General features: G+C 42.5%; 1 protein-coding gene, 1 long non-coding RNA gene and 1 pseudogene across 2 annotated transcripts in view; 1 reads left to right on the top strand and 2 right to left on the bottom strand.

Moving 5' to 3' along the window:
* Nucleotides 1–6,984, top strand: part of LOC122735115 — a 34,052-nt gene extending 27,068 nt beyond the window's left edge. Inside the window, exon 4 of the long non-coding RNA XR_006354102.1 lies at nt 6,738–6,984. This is a non-coding gene — a long non-coding RNA (uncharacterized LOC122735115). The remainder of the gene's footprint in view (nt 1–6,737) is intronic.
* The window catches only part of IRAK2 (interleukin 1 receptor associated kinase 2), a 41,215-nt gene that overhangs the window by 9,536 nt on the left and 10,552 nt on the right, over nt 1–21,127 (bottom strand). Inside the window, exons 3-9 of the mRNA XM_043976425.1 lie at nt 15,533–15,685; nt 11,693–11,796; nt 9,472–9,666; nt 9,283–9,347; nt 7,010–7,124; nt 3,875–3,984; nt 2,787–2,982 (exon numbers count right to left, since the gene is read on the bottom strand). Coding sequence (XP_043832360.1) covers nt 2,787–2,982; nt 3,875–3,984; nt 7,010–7,124; nt 9,283–9,347; nt 9,472–9,666; nt 11,693–11,796; nt 15,533–15,685 — 938 coding nt within the window. The remainder of the gene's footprint in view (nt 1–2,786; nt 2,983–3,874; nt 3,985–7,009; nt 7,125–9,282; nt 9,348–9,471; nt 9,667–11,692; nt 11,797–15,532; nt 15,686–21,127) is intronic.
* On the bottom strand, nt 141–508 carry LOC122735114 (annotated as a pseudogene).

Raw genomic sequence — 21,127 nt, forward strand, 5'->3', positions numbered from 1 at the left:
GGCCCGCCCCGCGCCCCCCCACCCCCACCCCCAGGATGGAGCCACAGCTTCAGGACACGAGGTTTGGTCATGCTCCGTCATGGATGCTCCGGATCCCTGGGGACAGACAGCTCCTCACGGCGCGTCCTGCACGGGCATCCTCAGGCCCACTGCTTCTTAAGCTCCTCCACCACCTGCCTGGGCTCAGGGAACTTCAGTTTCTGCGGGGCCCTTCTTGATCCCGCTCCAGAGCTCTGCTCGGCTGCCGTCCGGCCGCTGCAGCGTCACCTGGAAGCTGCTCCGACGGGGTTTGCCAGGGTTCAGCAACACGGGCAGCCCCGGACAGGTGAGGCAGAGCCTGGCCCACGGCCTCCATGTGGCACGCGTACACGCGTCAGCTTCGGCAGTGCTCGATGCCCAAGCGGGCCTCTCCTGCACCCGCATTGCCACCCTGGGCCAGCTTCTCTGGCTTCTTGGCTTCCCCGTCCGCCATCGCGTCTGCCTTGCGCTTCCTCTGGCAAGGAGCCATGGCACCTGGGCCCTGGGAGGCGCGTGGAGCGCCCGTGGGTACCAAGCACGTGTAGATGGCCCCCATCTCTTCTTAAGTACTACTTTCATTAGGTTACTTTACTACCCAGAAATCTTCACAGAATCATAGAATCGGAGCTAGAAGGGACTTCAGGGACCATCTTGTTCAACCATGTGTTTTCTAGATCAGGAGACTGAGGGTCAAGGTTTTACAGGTAGAAAGAGACAGAAGAAGAATTTGCACCCAGGTCCTTTGACTATAAAACCAATGATCTTTCCATGGTGCCATATTGCCTTCAATGGCTCTCCATTGTTTACTCCTTACCCAGTTTCTGGGGCTTTCCAGAATCTGCTGCCAACCTATCTAGCCTTCTTCCTCAACACCAACTTCCTTAGATCCAAGTCATGCTGCTCATTGTTCCACAGGCATATCCAGCTCATTGCCAGCCCTGTGCCTTTATTCTCAAGTTGTGCCCCCTCCATTCTGTCTGAACAAATCCAACCCAACCTTCAAGGCACAGCTCAAATCCCTCTTGTACAGAGAGTCTTAAGCAGCCACTCCAGCCCACACTTCTCTCTCCCTGATCTGAAATTCTCTGCCACTTGTTTTTCCTCCTGTTAATTTTCTGTCTCATATCTGTGACTGGTTTCCATCTCCTTGTGTCACCTCTCCAATAAGATCTACTTTCAAAATGTCCTATTTTAATGAACGTAATCAACAATAAGCATAAACATTTCAATGTTAAAAGAACATAAAAGATTACCTACGAAACCATGAACTATTAGATATAGTTTAGGTTTTTAAATTGTATATTAAGTTTAGCAAGGTAGTAAGTGACCAAATTGTGCTCCTTGTGCAGATAAGACCTTTAGGTCCTTGACGGCGAGATCACGGCTCTTGATGATTTGGGAATCCTCCTAAGCAAGATCTGAGCCTCCATTAGATTCTTGCTGAACTGAATTAAAGCACAAAGTACAGGGGTACACAGCTATGTCACAACAAAGGCAAGACAAGAACCCAGAACTTGAATTCGTCCTTTTAACTCTATGCCCAAGGACTGCTGACAATATACTACACAGTGGGATGTGAATTTTAAAGTACATGAAGGTCCTTTGTCAGAAAGGCCACCCTTCCAAAATGTTCCTCAAGATTGCTGAGTCCAGGAAGGGCAAAATGTTGCACATATTGCCACTATTATCTGTTGTTTGTGCTTAACTAGCTTATTTTTATATTAGGGAGGATTCAATTCCAGGAAAAAGGATTGGGAGGGAGAGGTATATCTTGAAATGACTACAATATGAAAACAAAAGACATAAATAAAACTTATTTTTTTAAAAAATAGTCCATTTCCATCCAAAGTAATGATTAAATGCTGGTATGGGCCCATTCTTGTCCTAGACGCTGTTGGGGATGCAGAGAAAAACAAGGCATGGTTGAGGCCCTCAGGAAGCATTTTGGTCTAGTGGATAGCAGCTGGACTTAAAGTCAGAAAGACCCAGGTCCTCCTCTGATACTTTTTAGCTTATGTGAGCCTGGGGCAAGTCACTTAACCTCCATGAGCCTCAATTTCCTCACCTGTGAAATAGAAATAATAATAGCTACACGACCTACCATAAAGGAGCATTGTACCTAGATGTCACAGTGCACAGAGGCTGGGCCTGAAGTCAAGAAGACCTGAATTCAAATCTGGCCTCAGATACTGAGTAGCTGTGTGAACCTGGGCAAGTCACTTAACCTCTGCCTCAGTTTCCTCAACTGTAAAATGGCGATAATAATAGCATCTAACTCCCAAGAGTGTTGTGAGGATCAGATGAGATAACATATTTAAAGCACTTTACAAACCTTAAAGTGTTAAATAAAGGCTGGCTGCTGTTGTTAATAAACTAGATGGCCCCTTGACAAGTCCCTTCCAGCAGCTCTGAACTTGCTGGTTGAGGAAGACAACCACTCAGGGATCGCTTTATAAGAATGCAGAGTCTATTCATTATTGGAATTAATCAGACCAATTGCTCCACAAACTAAGAATCCAGAGAACTGAGAAAGAACTATCAATCTTGTTGATTGTTTCCTTGTCCTCCCCCACTCTTTCCATGCAGGAAAGAATCTGACTTAGTAATTAAGTTGCCTGAGAAATACAAAGATTAAGTGAATTTCTCGATCACAAAGCCAATAAATTCTCTCTGATACCAGACTTAGCACTCTACCCACTCTGCTGAACTGCAAGGCAGGCAAGGGGAAAAAACTCAGAAACCACCCCTACAAAGAATGGAAAACTTACTATTCCACAGCTAAAGATGTCGACTCTTTCTGTGAGCTGCCCCACTCGGAGGAAATCTTCTGGAACATATGCAGCCAAAGCTTGGAAAAGCTGGGTGTTCATCATAGTATAGGAGGACTTTTTCTCTTCAGAGGATAATCGAACCCTTGGGTGTCCAAGCTTGGGGGTGAAGTTTCTTTCCAACAGAACATTGGAGCTAAAGGAGAGCAAACAGAAGGCCAAATGTTACCCTTCTGAGCTGGGCAGAAAAAAGCGCTCAGAAACAACTGGGGTCCAAACGTGGAGTAGCCTGGGTTCCAAAATCTACTGTCAGTTGGGTTGGATTCCTTGGGTGTGGCCTCACAATAACCCCATGAGATCAGTAATAGAAGCAGTCCATTCTCTCCCATTTTACTAAATTCCTAAATGTCAGAACAGAGGGGAATCCAATCAGAAGCTGAGGGAAGGGAAGATAAGGGTCAGTTAGTGGAAGCCAGCGTGCTATCATGAAAATATCATGAGATGAGAAGTCAATGCACATAAGCTCTCATCATGACTGCTATTTATTCATTACCTGCATGAACAAGGGCAAGTTTCTTTACCTAAGCATCACTTCCCTCATCTGTTAAATGAAGGGAATTAGATTAGATGGACCCTTGGGTCCCTTCCAACTCTAAATCCTTTTACCCTAAAGAGTAAAAGGGCATTAAGAGCCATAACCAGGGCAAGGCTTTATTCCAGAGCAGCAGCGTGTGGGAGGCAAACTTCTTTCCTCTTCCTATAAACCCTACAGAAATGGCTGCCATGTCTGGCTGGAAGTCCTCCATCCTATATGGCCCTGTCCCCTCAGCTGACATGGAACCACGGACTCCTCTCCCTTGACCTGCCCTTCACCCAACCCTTACTGGGACACTGGTGGGATTATTTAAAGGACAGAATGTTGGCTCTCATGGGGAAACTTCACCCACAGCACGACTGTCCTCTATTCCACTGCCCCCTACACACACACATTTGTGCCCCAAATGAAAGGATTCCAAGTTAGGGCTGTAAGGAAACCAAATTCACTAATAAAACAGCCACTAATTCATCCTATTGTGTCTTGTTCTCACCTCTTGATATTACCATGAATAATTTTGAGACCATGTAAGTATTCTACGGCTCCAAGAAATCCCAAGGAAATGCTAATCCGCTGTTCCCAAGTCAGGGGATCAGTATTGTTCTAAAGGAAGAAGAGAAGATAAAGAGTTACTTCTGACCTTTTAGCTTTTTTTTTTGTCTTAATAGTATTTTTTTCCCAATTACATGTAAAGATAGTTTTCAACATTTACTTTTGTAAGATCTTGAGTTTGGGGCAGCTAGGTGGCACAGTGGATAAAGCACCAGCCCTGGATTCAGGAGGACCTGAGTTCAAATCCTGCCTCACACACTTGACACTTACTAGCTGTGTGACCCTGGGCAAGTCACTTAACCCTCATTACCCCACAAAAAAAAAAAAAAAAGATTTTGAGTTCCAAATTTTTCTTCCTCCCTCCTTTCCCCGCCTCCGCAAGACAGGAAGCAATGTGATATAGGTTATACATACAATCATGTTAAACATCTTTCCACATTAGTCATGTTATGAAAGAAGAATCAGAACAAAAGGGGAAAACCACAAGAGAGAACAAGCAAACAAACAAAACCAAATAAGGTGAAAATAGTATACTCTGATCTGCATTGACTCCAAAGTTCTTTCTCTGATTGTGGAGAACATTTTCCATCATGAATCTTTTGGAATTGTCTGGGATCACTGTATTGCTGAGAAGAGTTAAGTCTTTCACAGTTGATCAACACCTATGTTGCTGTTGCTGGGTAGTGTTCTTCTGGTTCTGCTCACTTTACTCAGCATCAGTTCGTGTAAATCTTTCCAAGTTTTTCTGACTGGCCTTTTAGCTTTAACTGGAAAGTAAAGGCCACAGAATAGTGACCCTAACTCCTTTCTTTAGTGTCCCTCATAGCATCAAGGGCAGCTAAGTGATGCAATGGATAGAGTACCAGACCTGGAATCAGGAAGACTTGAGTTCAAATCCAACCTCAAGTGCCTCCTAGCTGTGTGACCCTGGGCAAAATACTTAATCTCTAACTCAGTTTCCTCAAATGGAAAATGGGGGCATAAGAGCATCTACCTCACAGGATTGTTGTGAGAATCAAATGAGATGATATTTGTAGGGGCAGCTAGGTGGTGCAGTGGATAGAGCACCGGCCATGGATTCAGGAGGACCTGAGTTCAAATCCAGCCTCAGACACTTGACACTTACTAGCTGTGTGACCCTGAGCAAGTCACTTAACCCCAATTGCCTAAAAAAAAAAAAAAGAGATAATATTTGTAAAAGCCCTGGCACATAGTAGGTGCTATATAAATGCTTATGACCTACATGTTTTCTTTTTTTTTTTTTTTTGGATGAGACAGTTAGGGTTAAGTGACTTGCCCAGGGTCACACAGCTAGTAAGTGTCAAGTGTCTGAGACCGAATTTGAACTCAGTTCCTCCTGAATCCAGGGCTGGTGCTCTATCCACTGCGCCACCTACCTGCCCCAACCTACATGTTTTCTTATTGCCATCCCCTTAGTTCATGCAGCTATAACTTTCTCTTGAGGTCTTCAATGACAATAGAGTCACTCCATTATATAGAATCCTGCATTTTGTGCCTCTCACACAGTAGGCACTTTATCAATGTCTACTTAATTAAATGGACTTTCTTATGTTGTTCCTGAAAATGTGTGAGCCTCCTCCAAGGACACTAACACTGTTGTATATTTTGTATTTCAAAGAATCACAGAACATTAGAGCTAAGAGAGACTTTAGAACACAGAATGTTGGATATAGAAGAGCCTTAAAACATAGCATATGTGGGGCAGTAAGGTGGATAAAGCATCGGCCCTGTATTTAGAAGGACCTGAGTTCAAATACGGCCTCAGACACTTGACACTAGCTGTGTGACCCTGGGCAAGTAACTTAACCCTCACTGCCTTGCCAAAAACCAAAACAAAACACCATAGCATATGTGATTTGGAAGGAACCTTAGAACATGGATTATTCAAACATAGAATGTTAGTGCTGCTAGTGACCTTGGAACACAAAACAGATAGAAGTTAGGAATTACCTAACCCAAGACTTATATGAACTGATGCAAAGTGAAGTGAACAGAACCAGGCGAACACTGTACACAGAAAGAACAACATTGTAATGATGATGAACTGTGAATGACTTACTTATTCTGACCAATACAATGATCCTAAGGGCTCATGATAGTAAATGCTATCAACCTCCAGGAAAGAACTGATGGAGTCTGGATGCAGATTGAAGCATACTCTTTTTTTTTTTTTGCTTTCTTTATTTTTCTTGGGGGGTTGGGGTTTATTTGTTTGTTTTTTGCTCTGTTTTCTTTCTTTTTTGGTCTGTTTTCTTTTGCAACATGACTAATATGGAAATGTCTTCCGTGACTGCACATGCATAACTTATATCAAACTGCTTGCCTTCTCAAAGGGGGAGGTAGGGGAGGAAGGAGGGAGAGAATTTGGAACTCACCAATTTTAAAAAACAAATGTTAAAAATTTTTTACATGTAATTGAGAAATATTGAATAAAAGAAATAAAAATATATTGGGGGGAACAGAAATAAATCATCTGGTTCAACCCCTTCATCTTATAGAAGTGGTGGCTGAGGCCCAGAGAGGGGGGAGATTTCTTCCTTGGGTGGGGGGATAACTTGCCCAAGGTCATACAGCTAGTTAAAAGCAGAGGTGAGACTCAAAGGAAGATCTCCTGGCCTAGTATACTTTTCGATGCATCAGTTAATTTCATGGCCAACTTAGTAAAGAGATTCCTACATTAAATAAATGCAGGTAAAAGCCAATTAGTATGAATATTATTGCAAAAAGGAGCTCAGTATAATAAAGTTATCCCTTTTTACAAATATCTGCTTTTTCCCCTTCAGCAGGATATTTCTCTTGGAGTCTGAGTTGCTGAATTACAGTGTCTCCCAATGTTCTCACTGATGGATGGATTCCCTCCACAATAAAGATGACAACACAACCCACAAAGGATTCATGGACAGTAACAAGAGTGAATGGAAAACATCTGCATGATGTTTGATGTTTGATGTTTAATGTTCTGAACATTTTCTTAAGAGGTAAAATGAAAATCAAGCAATGATGGTGAAACAATGTACAGGAAGCTTCAGACTTGGCAGCATTCAGAGGCCCTTACTTGGCATCGGAGTCTGTCCTCCACAGAGCCATTGGGCATGTAGGGGTGGATCACACTGTGAAACACTTCCCCAGTACAGAAGCCGAGCAGGGGTAAGATGTTTTGATGGGAGCACCTGGGAACAAGCACAAGTTCACATGTGAAGAACAAGAGGAGGCAAGTTCTAGAATTTCCGTTAGAGTGACAGCACCTTAGAGGTGGAAGGGCCCTCCAGACAATCCAGCCCAACCTATAGGGGGATTAAAAAAAAGGCTCCCCACTCTACTGTGCCCAAGAAGTGGCCTCTGAACACGGCTCGCAGGCCTCGAATGACAAGGACCCATGGCCTCCCACAGTAGGCCATCTTTCCTCAGTTGGACAGCTCTTCTTGTCAGGAAGTTTTCCTTAGAGCAAATCTAAATCTGCCGTGGATTGTTGCTGAACCCTTACTACTAACAGGCTGCATTTATATAAAGCTTTAAGGTTTATACACATCATCTCATTTTTCTCCTCACAACAATCCTAGGAGATAGGTGTTATCGTCATCCCTATTTTACAGATGAGAAAACGGAGGCAAACGAGTGACTTGCCCAGGACCACTCAACTAGTCATGGTCTAAGGCCAGATTTAAACTCAGGCCTTCCTGACTCTGACTTCACCATCCTATTCTCTGCCACCTCACTGCTTAGAGCCCTTTCCTAGGATTGAGTCAACTTGATGAAGTGGGCTCTCAATCTCTAGCCATTGCCAATACTCAGAAAATCCCCAAACTCCTGCTGTTCTCCAATAATAAAAAGAACATTAGATTTGGCAGTACTCTGGAGAAAAAGAAATAAATGAACCACATCAGCTTGCCACAAAAGTCACCCACTGCAATGGAAAGAGAACCAGGCACTCTCTAAAGACCTGGCTTCAAGTCTCCCTCTGCTGCTAATTTGCCAGGTTCGAAGGAGATAACCAGATATAGAGTAATTTGCAAACCTTAAAGGACTAGATAAGTGCTAGTCATCATTCATTTTTACTATTAAACCCGAAGCTTTAATTAATACCATTATTTTATTGATATTAACAACAATTAGATGAGGACTAAATCACTTAATGATCACTGACACTGACACGGCACTGTAAGGTTTGCCAAGTACTTTACATCTAGTTATCTCATTTGAACTTCACAATAGCCTCATGACATAAGTCCTACATCTGCCACAGGAGAAAATTGAGGCTCCCAGAAATGAAGGGAATTGCCAAAAGCCACATGACCCGTAAGCACCAAAGGCAGAATATGAAGCCATGTACTCCTGCTGCTCCAATTTTTATTGTTTCTAAGTTTCTTTCCAGCCCTAGAATTCCGTTTTAATAGTGGATTTAGTCTCATCTGGGCATCAGTACAGCCAAGTTTTATTCCTAGTCTGCTGTCCACCTTTAGAAAAGTTACTATGATAACCACTGTTACGAGCACAGCAAACTACTGGGCTTTTCTGTACCTTGGTCTTCCTCTCTGTAAAATGGGACTGGGGGCAGCTAGGTGGCACAGTGGATAAAGCACAGGCCCTGGATTCAGGAGTTCCTGAGTTCAAATCCAGCCTCAGACATTTGACACTTACTAGCTGTGTGACCCTGGGCAAGTCACTTAACCCCCATTGCCCCGAAAAAATAATTAATTAATTAATTAAATGGGACTAATACTTCAGGTGATTATAAAAAATAAAAATTCTGGTGAATAGTTTTAAAATCCTCAGATGAAAGATCTAGAATTACATTTAAGTACCATTCAAATTTATACTGAAGCATGGGGTAGTTTTTAAGATTAAATTTTATAATCTAGGGGCAGCTAGATGGCGCAGTGGATAGAGCACCGGCCCTGGACTCAGGAGTACATGAGTTCAAATCCAGCCTCAGACACTTAACACTTACTAGCTGTGTGACCCTGGGCAAGTCACTTAACCCCAATTGTCTCACTAAACAAAACAAAACAAAACAAAAAAATTTTATAATCTATTCTAGTTACATTCTGGCAATATATACCAATGGAGGACTGTTAAACTTAATGAATATTTTTGGAATGTCTGGATTGACTGATTGGGCCGCTTGATACCATGGGAAGGAGCACAGGACTGGGATTCGAGAGAGCTGGGTTCCAGTCCCATGGACAAACTGCTCTCCCCTCAAAAGCCCCTTTCCTCATTTGTAAGATAAAGGGGTCAGATGAGGTGATGTCTATACTTATCCCCACCTCTATGACTCTACCGTGGATCTGTGATTCTAAGGGAAGCTATTTCAAACCAGACGCTCACCTGAGACAAATCTGGACTTCCATGTGGAAGAAATTCTCAATGGATATGTCTCTTGGGCACCTGGTCTGTTGAAAACAAATGTATGTGAAAATACTTGTAAAAGCAGTCTTCAGCGCTGAACACCTTCCTGCCCACCCCTACCTGCTCCTTTAGTGCTGCCCTGCCCAGCAACGTGGAAGATAGACTTACCTTCTGAAGCTTCTTAAAGGCGTACAGCATGTTGTATCTTTGCCCCTTATAGACATTGGCAAAGCTCCCTTCGCTGATTTTGTTCTCTTGGCTAAATCCATTGGTAGCTTTGATCACCTCCATTTCTGTCCAGTAGAGGCTCTTACCATTTAGACTCACAAGGGGTTTTTGCTGGGGAATGGAGGCATGGCAATTCTACAAACCCAAAGAGAAGAGATAAGCACATCATAAAGCCCTGCTCTTCATACAAGGAGGATGAAGCACCCTAAACACAATCACCTCATGGCATTCTTAGAGCTTAAATGATCTAGTCTGACTTGCTCATTTTACAAAGAAGTGACTTGCCCAAGGTCACACAGAAAGAAAGAGGCCTCCACCCAGATCTCCTGACTCCTGATCCAGGAATGTTTCTACCATTCTTTATTCCTGAAAGAAAATGCAAAGAGGTCAGTAACACTAAATAATGTTAAGGCCTGATGAGCATAAACCTGCAGAGGTAGCACTACAGTATTGGGAGAAAAAAAAAACTAAAAACTCAATGGATTGGAGTCAGAATATAAGGATTTGAACCCAAGCTAAGCTACCAAGTTACTACCATGATGACCCTGAGTAAATTATTTTCCTTTTCTGAGCTTCTGTTTCCTCAGCCATAAAATGAAGAGTTGCACTACACCATCTCCAAGGTCCTGTGTCTAAATGCTGCTCTTGAATAACTTTTTAAGGTGTTTTTAAAAACATAATTTAGATGACTAAAATGGTAATGTTTTACATAATCATACATGTATAACTCAGGGGGGAGGGAGGAAGAGAAAGAGGGAGGGGAGGAGGGATAAAAATTGGAACCCCAAACTATAAATAAAAATGTTTATTACTCTAAAAAAAATGAAAAAAAAAGAAAAAATGTTAATACTATACATACATATGTATAAAATTTAGAAACTCATGCTAAAAAACCTTTTATGGCTATAAGGGGAAAAAAGTTCCTGAATTAGTCATACTTTTCGACAAGGAGATTACTGTTAGCAAGAACAGACTCATGCTATTGTTTATATAAATGTAAAAGGTTTATAGCATTTCTCTTTGGGATAATAAAAAGCTGAAAACAAAATATGTGCCCACTGATTGCAGAGAGGCTAAACAAGTCATTGTGTCTTCATGTGATGGGATACTACTGCCCCATAAACAATGAAGACTAAGGAAGTCAGAGAAATATGAGAACACTCACATAAATTAAAACCAAATGAAGACAGTAGAGTACAAATGAGTGCAACAATTTAAATCAAGTCAGCATTAATAGCCAACAAAATTCTGGCCAGACACAATGGTGGATAGAAATGCCATACTGCCACAGTTTAAGGAGACATCCCTCCTTTCTGCTAAAATTCAAACTTTTAATCCTAACAATAGCTTAACATTTGGAATTATCACGACTTCTGAATTAGTGTGCTTAACTTTACAAAAGAAACTGGGGGGTTGAGGGAAGAGGCTGGGTAGAAATGTTAAGTAACATTAATCAAGATAAGTCTATTTTCTACAGATTTATAATCACCAGATCTCCAAACTATGGGTTGGAGAATCATTCAATAATGTCGGCCTCCTTACTCTAGGGATATAAAGAACTAGATGGGGCATTAGTTTAGGAGTTAAGAGATCTAGGTTCTCCTGCTTTAATAATAATGAACAGAGAAGAATCAGTTATGATAATGATTCTTAAGAATAGTAGATGACACAATGGATAGAATTCCAGGGCTAAAGTCAGGAAGACTCATCTTCCTGAGTTCAAATCTGGCCTCAGACACTTACTAGCTGTATGACCCTGGGCAAGTTTTACTTAACTCTGTTTGCTTTAGTTTCCTCATCTGTAAAATGAGCTGGAGAAGGAAATGGCAAATTATTCTAGTATCTTTGCCAAGAAAACCCCCCAAATGGGGTCACAAAGAGTTGGACATGATTGAAACAACTGAAAAAATGGGTTATCTGGGTATCGAAGCAGGTCCTATACAGGCCTCCATTCGGTTCACCTTAATTTGGTGATAGACTTTCAAAGACTCAAAATTGATTTCTTTAAAAAAAGATTCTATGACTCAAACTTCTCACTAATTCAAGCCAGACTGAGTGAGGTTTTTCAAGAATGATGCTTCTGGTAGAGAGAAACAACAAATGACATTTCTCTGTGAAAACTGCTACCCAGAGATTTCAGTGGCAGTAGATGGAATTTTACCTTCAGATCTGAAGAAGAAGGATTTGTTTTTAAGGAATGAGGGAGATCCTCTTCATTAAAAGGCAGCTGTAGGGCTGGGTTTGTGTGTCCACTTGGACCTGGCCCTGAAATGGAGAATGCATGAAAGAGGACAGCATCGATCATATTTATTCATATCAGCCTACACGGAATCAGATTTGCCAAAGGAAAAAGCTCTATCCAATGCCCCGTCCAGTGGTCAATAGGATTTCCACCTACTTCCTACTTTACTGAATTTGCTCAAAGGTGCCTAATGACTCCTAATCACAAAATCCAATGGTCTTTTCTCAGTCTTAAGGATCCTTGACTTTTTTTTCAACTTCTGACAGTATAGCAGGATTCCTCCTTGGTGAATGCCTTTTCCTCCTCCAGATAACACACATAAGGCAGATGACATCATCTGCCTCTCCTCCAGCCTTCCCAGTTGTCATTAATAGCACCACCATTTTCAAAGTCTTGCATCTGTGACTCCTCCCTTACATCTTACCAGTTGGCAAGTATTGTCCATTCTAGCTCTGAAAATGTTCCCATCTGCCCTTCCTTTTGACTCTACTGCCATCCCTTTGGTAGAAGCCCTCTGACTCTAAAGTGAGTTATTTTAATAGCATCCTAATTGGTATCCCTCCATCTGATCCCTTCCTTCTCTTATCTAGTCGACACGTGGCTGCCAACACCAATTTCACAATGTACAGTTCTCAACATTCTACTGATCAAAAAACACCACTGGCGCACTGGTCCTGGATTCAGGAGGACCTGAGTTCAAACCTCAGACACTTAACATGTACTAGCTGTGTGACCCTGGGCAAGTCACTTAACCCCCATTGCCTCACCAAAAAAAAACAAACAAAAACCCGCCACTGGCTCTCCATTGCCTACTGGGCAAAGCCCAGACCTGGCAAGCTCGTCATCAAGGCCCTACCCAGTCTGGCTCCAATCTATCTCCCTCACATCTCCCAGCATTCTCCTAGACACACTCCACAATCCGGCTCAGTTGGATCCCTCCCCACCCTTTGAACCTGTCCCCACATTTCCTAACTCTGTGTCTCTGTTCACGTCATTCTCTCTTCCTAGAATGTTTCTGCCCTCTTCTCCCAAAAGTGCTTCAAGGTCAAGTTCAAAAACCGTCCATGCCTTTCCCTAGATACCTTTCCCCATTTACATTTTCCAAACCAAATAAAACTAAAAGATAACAGAACCAGTAAACTAGAGACCTGGGAGCTTGATGTCTATTCCTGACAAAATTCTGGTGAACCACCGAGAAAGGAAGTGGAAATCACTACAAGGTAAGGTCTCACTAATCTTTTTTTTTTTTTTTTGGCGAGGCAATTGGGGTTAAGTGACTTGCCTAGGGTCACACAGCTAGTAAGTGTTAAGTGTCTGAGGCTGGATTTGAACTCAGGTCCTCCTGAATCCAGGGCCAGTGTTCTAACCACTGCACCACCTAGTTGCCCCTCACTAATCTTTTTTTTGACAATTACTAAACGTGTAAATCCAGAGACAGAAAATGCTACAAACACAGTTTATATTTTAGCCAAGCATTTGATGAAGCATCTCATGATATTCTTGCGATAAAGATGAGAACATGTGTGCTAGACAATAGTATAATTAGACAGATTCAGAAAAGACTGACTGAATTCAAGGAGTTAATGGTTCTATGCAAACTTTTGGGAGGAAGTCTGCAGTGGACTGCCCCTGGGATCTGTATCTGTCCTTTTATACTATTTGTCATTTATATCAATGACTTGGTTAAACATATAGACGACATCCTTGTCGTGAGAGGATGAAACAAGGTAAAGTATGTGAAGTGCTTTGCAAACCTTAAACATGCTTCATAAATTTCATCTTGACTAGAATCAGCCCAATTCTCTAGGCACCTGGTGTTAGCTGTCCCTCCCAGCTTCATACTATATGCAAACAGGACAAGGCTGTTGTCTGTATGTTTAATGAAGGCACTGATACAAATACTAACACTAGCCCAGGGTGCCAAGTAGACAATCCCATAAATAGGAATGAGGTGTATGGTAATGACAATGACGGACACTCTTTCCTTTCTTTTCTGCCAAGGTTACTAAATTAGTAAATCAGGGGGATGCAGTAGGCGTGGCTTACCTAGATGTTTAGCAAAGAATTCACAAGTACAGATCCTTGGGGCACCCCACTGCAGACTTCCTTCCAAGTCTACATGGCTAGCATTTCTACAGGGCTTTAAGGTTTGCAAAGTGCTTTACAAATTTCCATCTTATTTTTATCTTCACACCAACCCCAGGGGAGGTAGTTGCTATTTTTATTCCCATTTTGCATATGAGGAAACTGAGGCAGACAGAGGTTAAATGACTTGCCCAGGATCACAAAGCTAGTTAAGCATCCATCCGAGGCTGAATCTGAACTTGGGGATTGTCTTGACACCAGGCCCAGGGCTCTGGCTCTAACTGCTGTCACTGAATTGCCAAACAACCATTAATAATTCACCATTGAATCCAGATGCCAACCACTTCTGAATGTCAAACTGTACCATTATGTGGCTCAGGTAGTAATTGTACTGTTCTCTAGTTGTCAAATTCAAATAGAAAAAGGGAGCCACTAGTCCATATGTAAGTATCCCTGTGGGCTATATATTGATTTCATTTTAAAAGGGGATGTTATCTATTTTGTCAAATATGTCCCAATGACATATTTGGGGTTTTGTTTGTTTGTTTGTTTGTTTGTTTGTTTTTTTAGTGAGGCAACTGGGGTTAAGTGACTTGCCCAGGGTCACACAGCTAGTAAGTGTTAAGTGTCTGAGGCCGGATTTGAACTCAGGTACTCCTGACCCCAGGGCCGGTGCTCTACCCACTGCGCCACCTAGCTGCCCTCCCCAATTACATATTAATCTGGTTCAGCCCCACTTGGGACACATAGTAGATTGCCCTGTATTCAACACCTTTGCTCTGGCCCACCCATCTTCATCTTTTCCACAAGAATATCAGTTCAATTGTTTGGTCATTTTTTCAGTTATGTCCAACTCTTCATGACCCCATTTGAGATTTTCTTGACAAAGATACTAGAGTGCTTTCCCATTTCCTTCTCCAGCTCATTTTTAACAGATGAGGAAACTGAGGCAAACAGAGTTAAGTGGGGGGGGGGAGCATGGCTAGGTGGCGCAGTGGATAGAGCACCAGCCCTGGATTCAGGAGTACCTGAGTTCAAATCCAGCCTCAGACACTTGACACTTACTAGCTGTGTGACCCTGGGCAAGTCACTTAACCCCCACTGCCCTGCAAAAAAAAAAAAAAAAAAAAGATACTGGCCAAAACTGGCCCCTTCATGTCTCCTAACTTCAAATGGTACTGCGCTTGCTTAATAAGCTTCATGAATATTATCTAACATACCCCTGGGTGGAGATTTAACATTATAATTAGACATGCCTCTATGATCGGGGTAGGAGTACATGTTTAGGAGTTAATATGAAGTAAGAGTGTTGCAAAGAGTGTGCATCCACAGTAGCCAGGCAACGGCAAAAGGGAGGAGGGAATCTTTGCATTAGGGACATAATATAATGACTCGATTCGACATGTGACAAGCATGCTTTGCACAACGTCCTTGAAAGTGTGTGCCCTTTCTTGCAAGATCGTAATAAAATGGCCTTCCTGCTTTGCACCAGACCAGGAGTCCTGTGCCTCCGTTTACCCATTTGTAACATAAACAGAATACTGTTGCCAAATTTTTATGACCCCCACATTCAGCTACTCAACCCCATATGGGGTCGAGGCCCACAGTTTAAGAAGCTTTGCCCTAGAAAACTTGCTTTTGTCCTGAGTCACCACATACAGTTCCTGGAAGTACCTGATCTGGAGAAGGGAGTCAGAGCTGAGGATTTCGCAGGGCCTTGTTCTTGGGTTTCCTCTGGTTTTCTTACTGAAGACAGAGAGGACCTTCCAGGGCACAGAGGGTCAGGAAGAATGTGAGAAGTGCCAGTAATTTTGGGAATTGCATCCCCTAGAAACAGAAGACAATGAGAAGAGGGTTTTCATGTTGTCACTGAAGAGGAGTCAGATGACATTAGGACCCAGGAGACCGAGTTCTAATGCCGACTCTGCCACTAGCTCCCTCTGTTAGAGTCACCACCTCTCTGGGACTGTTTCATCATCCATAAATGAGTAGGTTAAACTACAGGATCTCTAAAGTACCTTTACTTCAATATGCCAAGGACCTAGGATTTTGAAAAGTGCTTTTTTTTTTTTTTGGTTTGTTTGTTTTTTAGTGAGGCAATTGGGGTTAAGTGACTTGCCCAGGGTCACACAGTTAAGTGTCTGAGGCTGGATTTGAACCCAGGTCCTCCTGACTCCAGGGCTGGTGCTCTATCCACTGTGCCAACTAGCTGCCCCTTGAAAAGTGCTTTTGATAAAGCACTTAGCATACCTTAAAGCACTATACATTATTATTATTATTATTATATATTAAACCACTATTATTCTTATATATTAGCATTATATACTAAAGTGCCATTGTTAGTGTTGTTATTATTATTTTGTTGTTGTTGTAGGAATTCCCTCCATTGAGGCAGGAACCCATTGATGATGTCTAGTCTTGGATGTGTGGTAAAAATTAATCATTTGAGAGGGGCCAAACCTGGCCCACCCTGAGATTATATATGCTACTGAGAAGGACCTCCCTTTTTGGGGGAGGAAAAACTGAAATGGGATTCTGTTTAAAAAAAAAGGGGGGTTATTGAAACCTATTGCTTGATTTATCAATGGACATATTGAATATTGAGTCTTATTTCTTTTTGATAAATTGATTATCACTTTAAGTATCTGTTACTGTTATACTAGATAGAGAATTCAAGTATAAGATGATGTGTTTACTCGCTAAAAGAAGATTATGTGATAATGTCTAATAATCAGCTCTTTACATTCATTTATCATTTATATGTCATTATACTCTGGGTATGGTTTGGAATTATTGTATATATTACTAGTATATCCTCAGTTATGCAGCATAACACGCATTTTTACCATCATACTGTCTTTGGTAAAATTAATATGAGATTTATGAATTATGGAAACTTATCATTTCAGAGACTAACTGCTCTTACAATGAGTTTGATGCAGGCCTTGGAGAGAATATATGTACAACAGGAGGAGAGATAGGCACACGTAAGTCCATGGTTTGCTTAGGATGGCAACTATGGAGACCACAATTGCTGGGCACAGTCCAGTTTCGTCTTCTCTCCCTCCTAAAATAACCTAGTTTAACTTAACTTGTTTTCTTTTTCGCTCACTCAGTCTAATGGCATGGTCAGAATCCATCCACCTGTGGCCTAGCACAATTGCTAGATGTCTCGAAACCATCAGATGTGGCATGATAACCTTTCCATAACATTTTCAGGTGTCACAAACACATTACTAAATTTGGCTTTGATCCAGACACATGGTGGTAAGAAGTGTTATAGATCCTCAACCCTGTATTATATAAAGGAGGGGAATGTAATGGAATGTATTAATTTGATCACTGACAATGCTATGCTAAGGTTTAGTAAAAATCCAGCAGTTCAAACAGTTAAAGAAAAGAATCCAGCTTTCCAGACCAGAGACACTCCAGACACCACCAGAAGGGAGGCAACTTCCGATAGGTGGGGCGTGTTCAAAAGTTCTCACTTTTTTGGCCTGGCGATCAGTCTGGTGGCATCTTGGACCTGGCGGTGGCACGTGTTTTACTCTGTTTCAGGTGACTGCTGTTCTAACGAGTAACTGTAGGTTGGTGAGCTTTAATTATGGAAAACCCTAAATTCCTTTGAATTAGCTTAATTAGAAACGCTCTGGGATTGCACAGGCTAAGCTTAGAGTTAAGACTATCTATCTGTATTTCTACTTCCTTATTTCCTTAAGTGGTTTCACCTTTGTGGTTTAATTAATTCCCAAGTAATGAAACCTGATCCTTTATGAACTAAAGCTCAGAGGCTCCTTTTCTTATTGGCGTGGGAGGAATATATAAAAAAGAAAGTTCAAAGGGGAGATTAAACCTAAACGAGTCCCTCGTATTTCCAGGACCCCAATATTAAGGCGAGTCACCCAAATAACTCTCCATATATCAAATTTTGGCCCTCACAGATGCCACTAGCTGACGCTCAGAGAAGCTCATACAGTTAGTCAAGTGGGGGACTGGGGCTGGGGAGTTGAGTCTCACACTCCTTAACTCCCCTCTTGTCACACTGGCTCTCAAGGTCCCTTTAACCTAATCTGATTCCAATGTACTTACTCACCTAATGCTCTAGAACAAGTTTCCAGCTAGAAGCACACAGTACAATTATAGTCTCTCTCATTCCAGAAAGCAGCTTAGCCTTCTAGTGAGAAGAATGCAGAACTAGGCATCAGAAGACCCTGACTCTAGTCTGAGGTCTGCTGCAGGCAATGGGGGCTACACTGCTTTGAACAAATCTCTTTGCTTCTTTGGGTCTTAGATAGCTTTTCCTTTAAAAAATGGATGAATCAGCTGTTGCATTAGATACATGCTAAGGTTCCTTCCAGTTCTAAAATCTTAGAAAACACATTAACATCTACCATTTTACAGATGGGGCAAACAGCAAGGAAGAGTTTCAGAGTCTCAAACTAACTGTTATCTTTACTGAGAAGGAAAATTTACCCTTGACCCTTTCATCAAATGTCTGTCTTCATTCATCCCACAAACACTTATTTAGAACCTACTATGTAGAAAGCACTATGCCAGACACTGAGGAAGAAGCAGCGGACGGTGCTTTAAGTTAGTGATGAATCTCACTCCTAGACAATTTCAAAAGAAATGTTGTTGTCTAGTAGTTTTCAGTCATGTCTGAGTCTTCATGACCCCATTCTGGGGTTCCCTTGGCAGAGATACTGGAGTAGTTTGTCGTTCCTGAAGAAATTGAAGCAAACAGGCTTACATGACTTGCCCAGGACCGAACAACTAGTAAGTGTCTGAAGCCAGATTTGAACTCATGAAGGTAAGTCTTCCTGACTCCAGGCCTGGTGCTCCATCCACTGTGGTTATTTTCAAATACAAACAATAACTGGGTCCTGAGCTGGTCACTTAATTTCTTGGTGCCCCAGGAGACTCTCTTAAACTGGAGAGAAGGTACCAATATGCATGGATGGAGAGAGGTTCTCACTGAGAGCTCCATCCAGTGTTGTAATCACACAGACACAGATACACAGAGACAGACAGACACACACACACACACACCCACCCCCCAAAACCAGTAACCAGAATGAGACAACCAGTCCAAGTAAACACTTCCTGGCAAGCAGAGATGCCTGCTTTAATGAAGAGGCCAAGAAGGATTTAGTATACCATCGACTTCTGGAAAGCAAAGGGATCTCAGAGCAGAACACTGAGACACTGGAAGCCAGGCCTCCTTCTTCCCTCTCCCTGAGCTGAGTAGGCTCGTTTCTGGGCTTCTGAGTGAAAGTTTCTGGGTGAAATTCCACATCTGGATACTTCAGCTGCTTGAATAGTACAAACGAGGTCATGGGGTGGGTTGCTGGCGTGTGGCCTGGTACAGGGATTGAGGGAGTTAGGAGTTTTATGAGAACTGAGTTCCCAGAGAGGTCGTGTGACTCATTCAAAGACCCAGCATGAGTCAGTACTAGGGACAGGAAGAGAAATCCCTCTCAGACTAGTCTGTGTCACTGGAGGCTATGAGGTATGGTGGGAAAACCACTGAACTCAGAATGTAAAGCCAAGAGTTCCAACCCCAGCTCTGACCTGCCTGTGTCACCACAAGCCGGTCACACTTCACCTCTGAGAGACTATCTGCTCATCTAAAAATGGGAATAATCATACTTGCAGAACCCCCCTCATGGGAGAGAGGGAAAGCACTTTGTAACTTTAAAGCACCATCAATCAACATTTATTAAGCACCTACTGGTGTATCCCCTGGAGGGGGGCGGGAGAGGTACACATATAACTCTATTCAGAAAACAGCTAAAATAAATAATGAAGTGGAAGGTGGTTCCTGAGCTCTTTTGGAGAAAGAAGGCCAGAGATTCCCAGAGGAGAGGAGAGAGGTCTCTGGGCATGGAGCACAGCCAGGGCCAGCATGGCACAGGGTGCACTGTGAAACTAGAATTGAATATCTGATGTCCATTTACACAGTGCTTGATGGTTTTCAAAGTGCTTTTCTCACAACTCTGTGACATCAGTCATACTAACATTATCATCTCTATATTACAGATGAGGAGAAGTGACTAGCTCAAGGTCACATAGAAAACTAGTAAGTGGCAGGGCAGGGATCCAAATGCAGGCCTTCTGGCTCCAGACTGCTTCCTGCGCTGCTCCTTTTCCCTCACCTGCCTTCCCCTTCGCACTTTCCATTTTCTATTTCTCCTTTCAGATGGAGAGATAGATAGATTAAGCTCGGAACACTTGGCATTCTAGAACCTTGGCCAAGTCGATTCATGTCTATGGATCTCAGTTTCCTCTTCTGTAAAATGGGAGTAATAATAATAATACAGCCTGAAATACTCACTTCACAGCTGTTATGGGCCCAGAGCACCCCAGAAGTTCTCTGGGGCATATCAAAGAACCTTCTCCTTGAGAAACTAAACCAGAGGACAGACACACCTAAAGAGATAAGTGGAACCAGATCGGACTGAGCTAGCTTCTGGACCTCCTTCATTCTAGTCCCTGGAGCAATAAGATTAGGTGTGGCTGCTTCCTTTGTGTCCAAAGGAGAAGACTTGAGAGATCTGCAGCCACCCCCCACCCAATTCCTCCAGCCACCAGCAGTCCTCCCTCACTAAGGGAACTTTCCACAGTCAGATGGTCACCCCCATCAGTCCTCTATAAAAGTACCTGCCTGTTTCCTGCTCTAGGAGATTGGTATCTCAGAGCCACACTCTGTGCCTTTCTCCCCATGAGAAGTCCAAGGACTTCTTTCATGGTTTCCCTTCCCTTCCCTTTCCCTTCCTCAGCCTCGAAATAAACTATTCTAATGACTTTTGTGTGCAAGAGGGTGTAATTCTTTAAAGAGGAATTCCTAAGGACCCCAAACCCCAAGCCCCTAACCCTATCCCTACCCTATTTTGCCCATGACAACAGCCTTATTGTAAGGACTGATGCAAGATGTACAGGTAATATGCAAAGTACTTTGTACATTTATATCTGTGAAATACATATGAGTACTAGGGTAAAGTACTTTGCAAACTGTAAAAAGTGACCCTTTCAGTTATTAAGACTTGAGTGTGGTCTGTGAATGAATTCTGTGTGACAGCATCATTATGCTGGGTGTGTATGTGGGATTGTGTCTGCCTGTGTGTCTATGGCTGAATGGGTTTTGAATATGTCTGTCTGTCTGTGTCTATCTGTAATTGTCTTTGGCATGTATATGTGGGTGTCCATCTGGCTTTGACTACTGTGGATTCTGTTGTTCACCCAGTAGAGATATCAGAAAAGAATCAACCC

Source organism: Dromiciops gliroides, chromosome 1, assembly GCF_019393635.1.
Source record: "Dromiciops gliroides isolate mDroGli1 chromosome 1, mDroGli1.pri, whole genome shotgun sequence".
Lineage (NCBI taxonomy): Eukaryota > Metazoa > Chordata > Mammalia > Microbiotheria > Microbiotheriidae > Dromiciops > Dromiciops gliroides.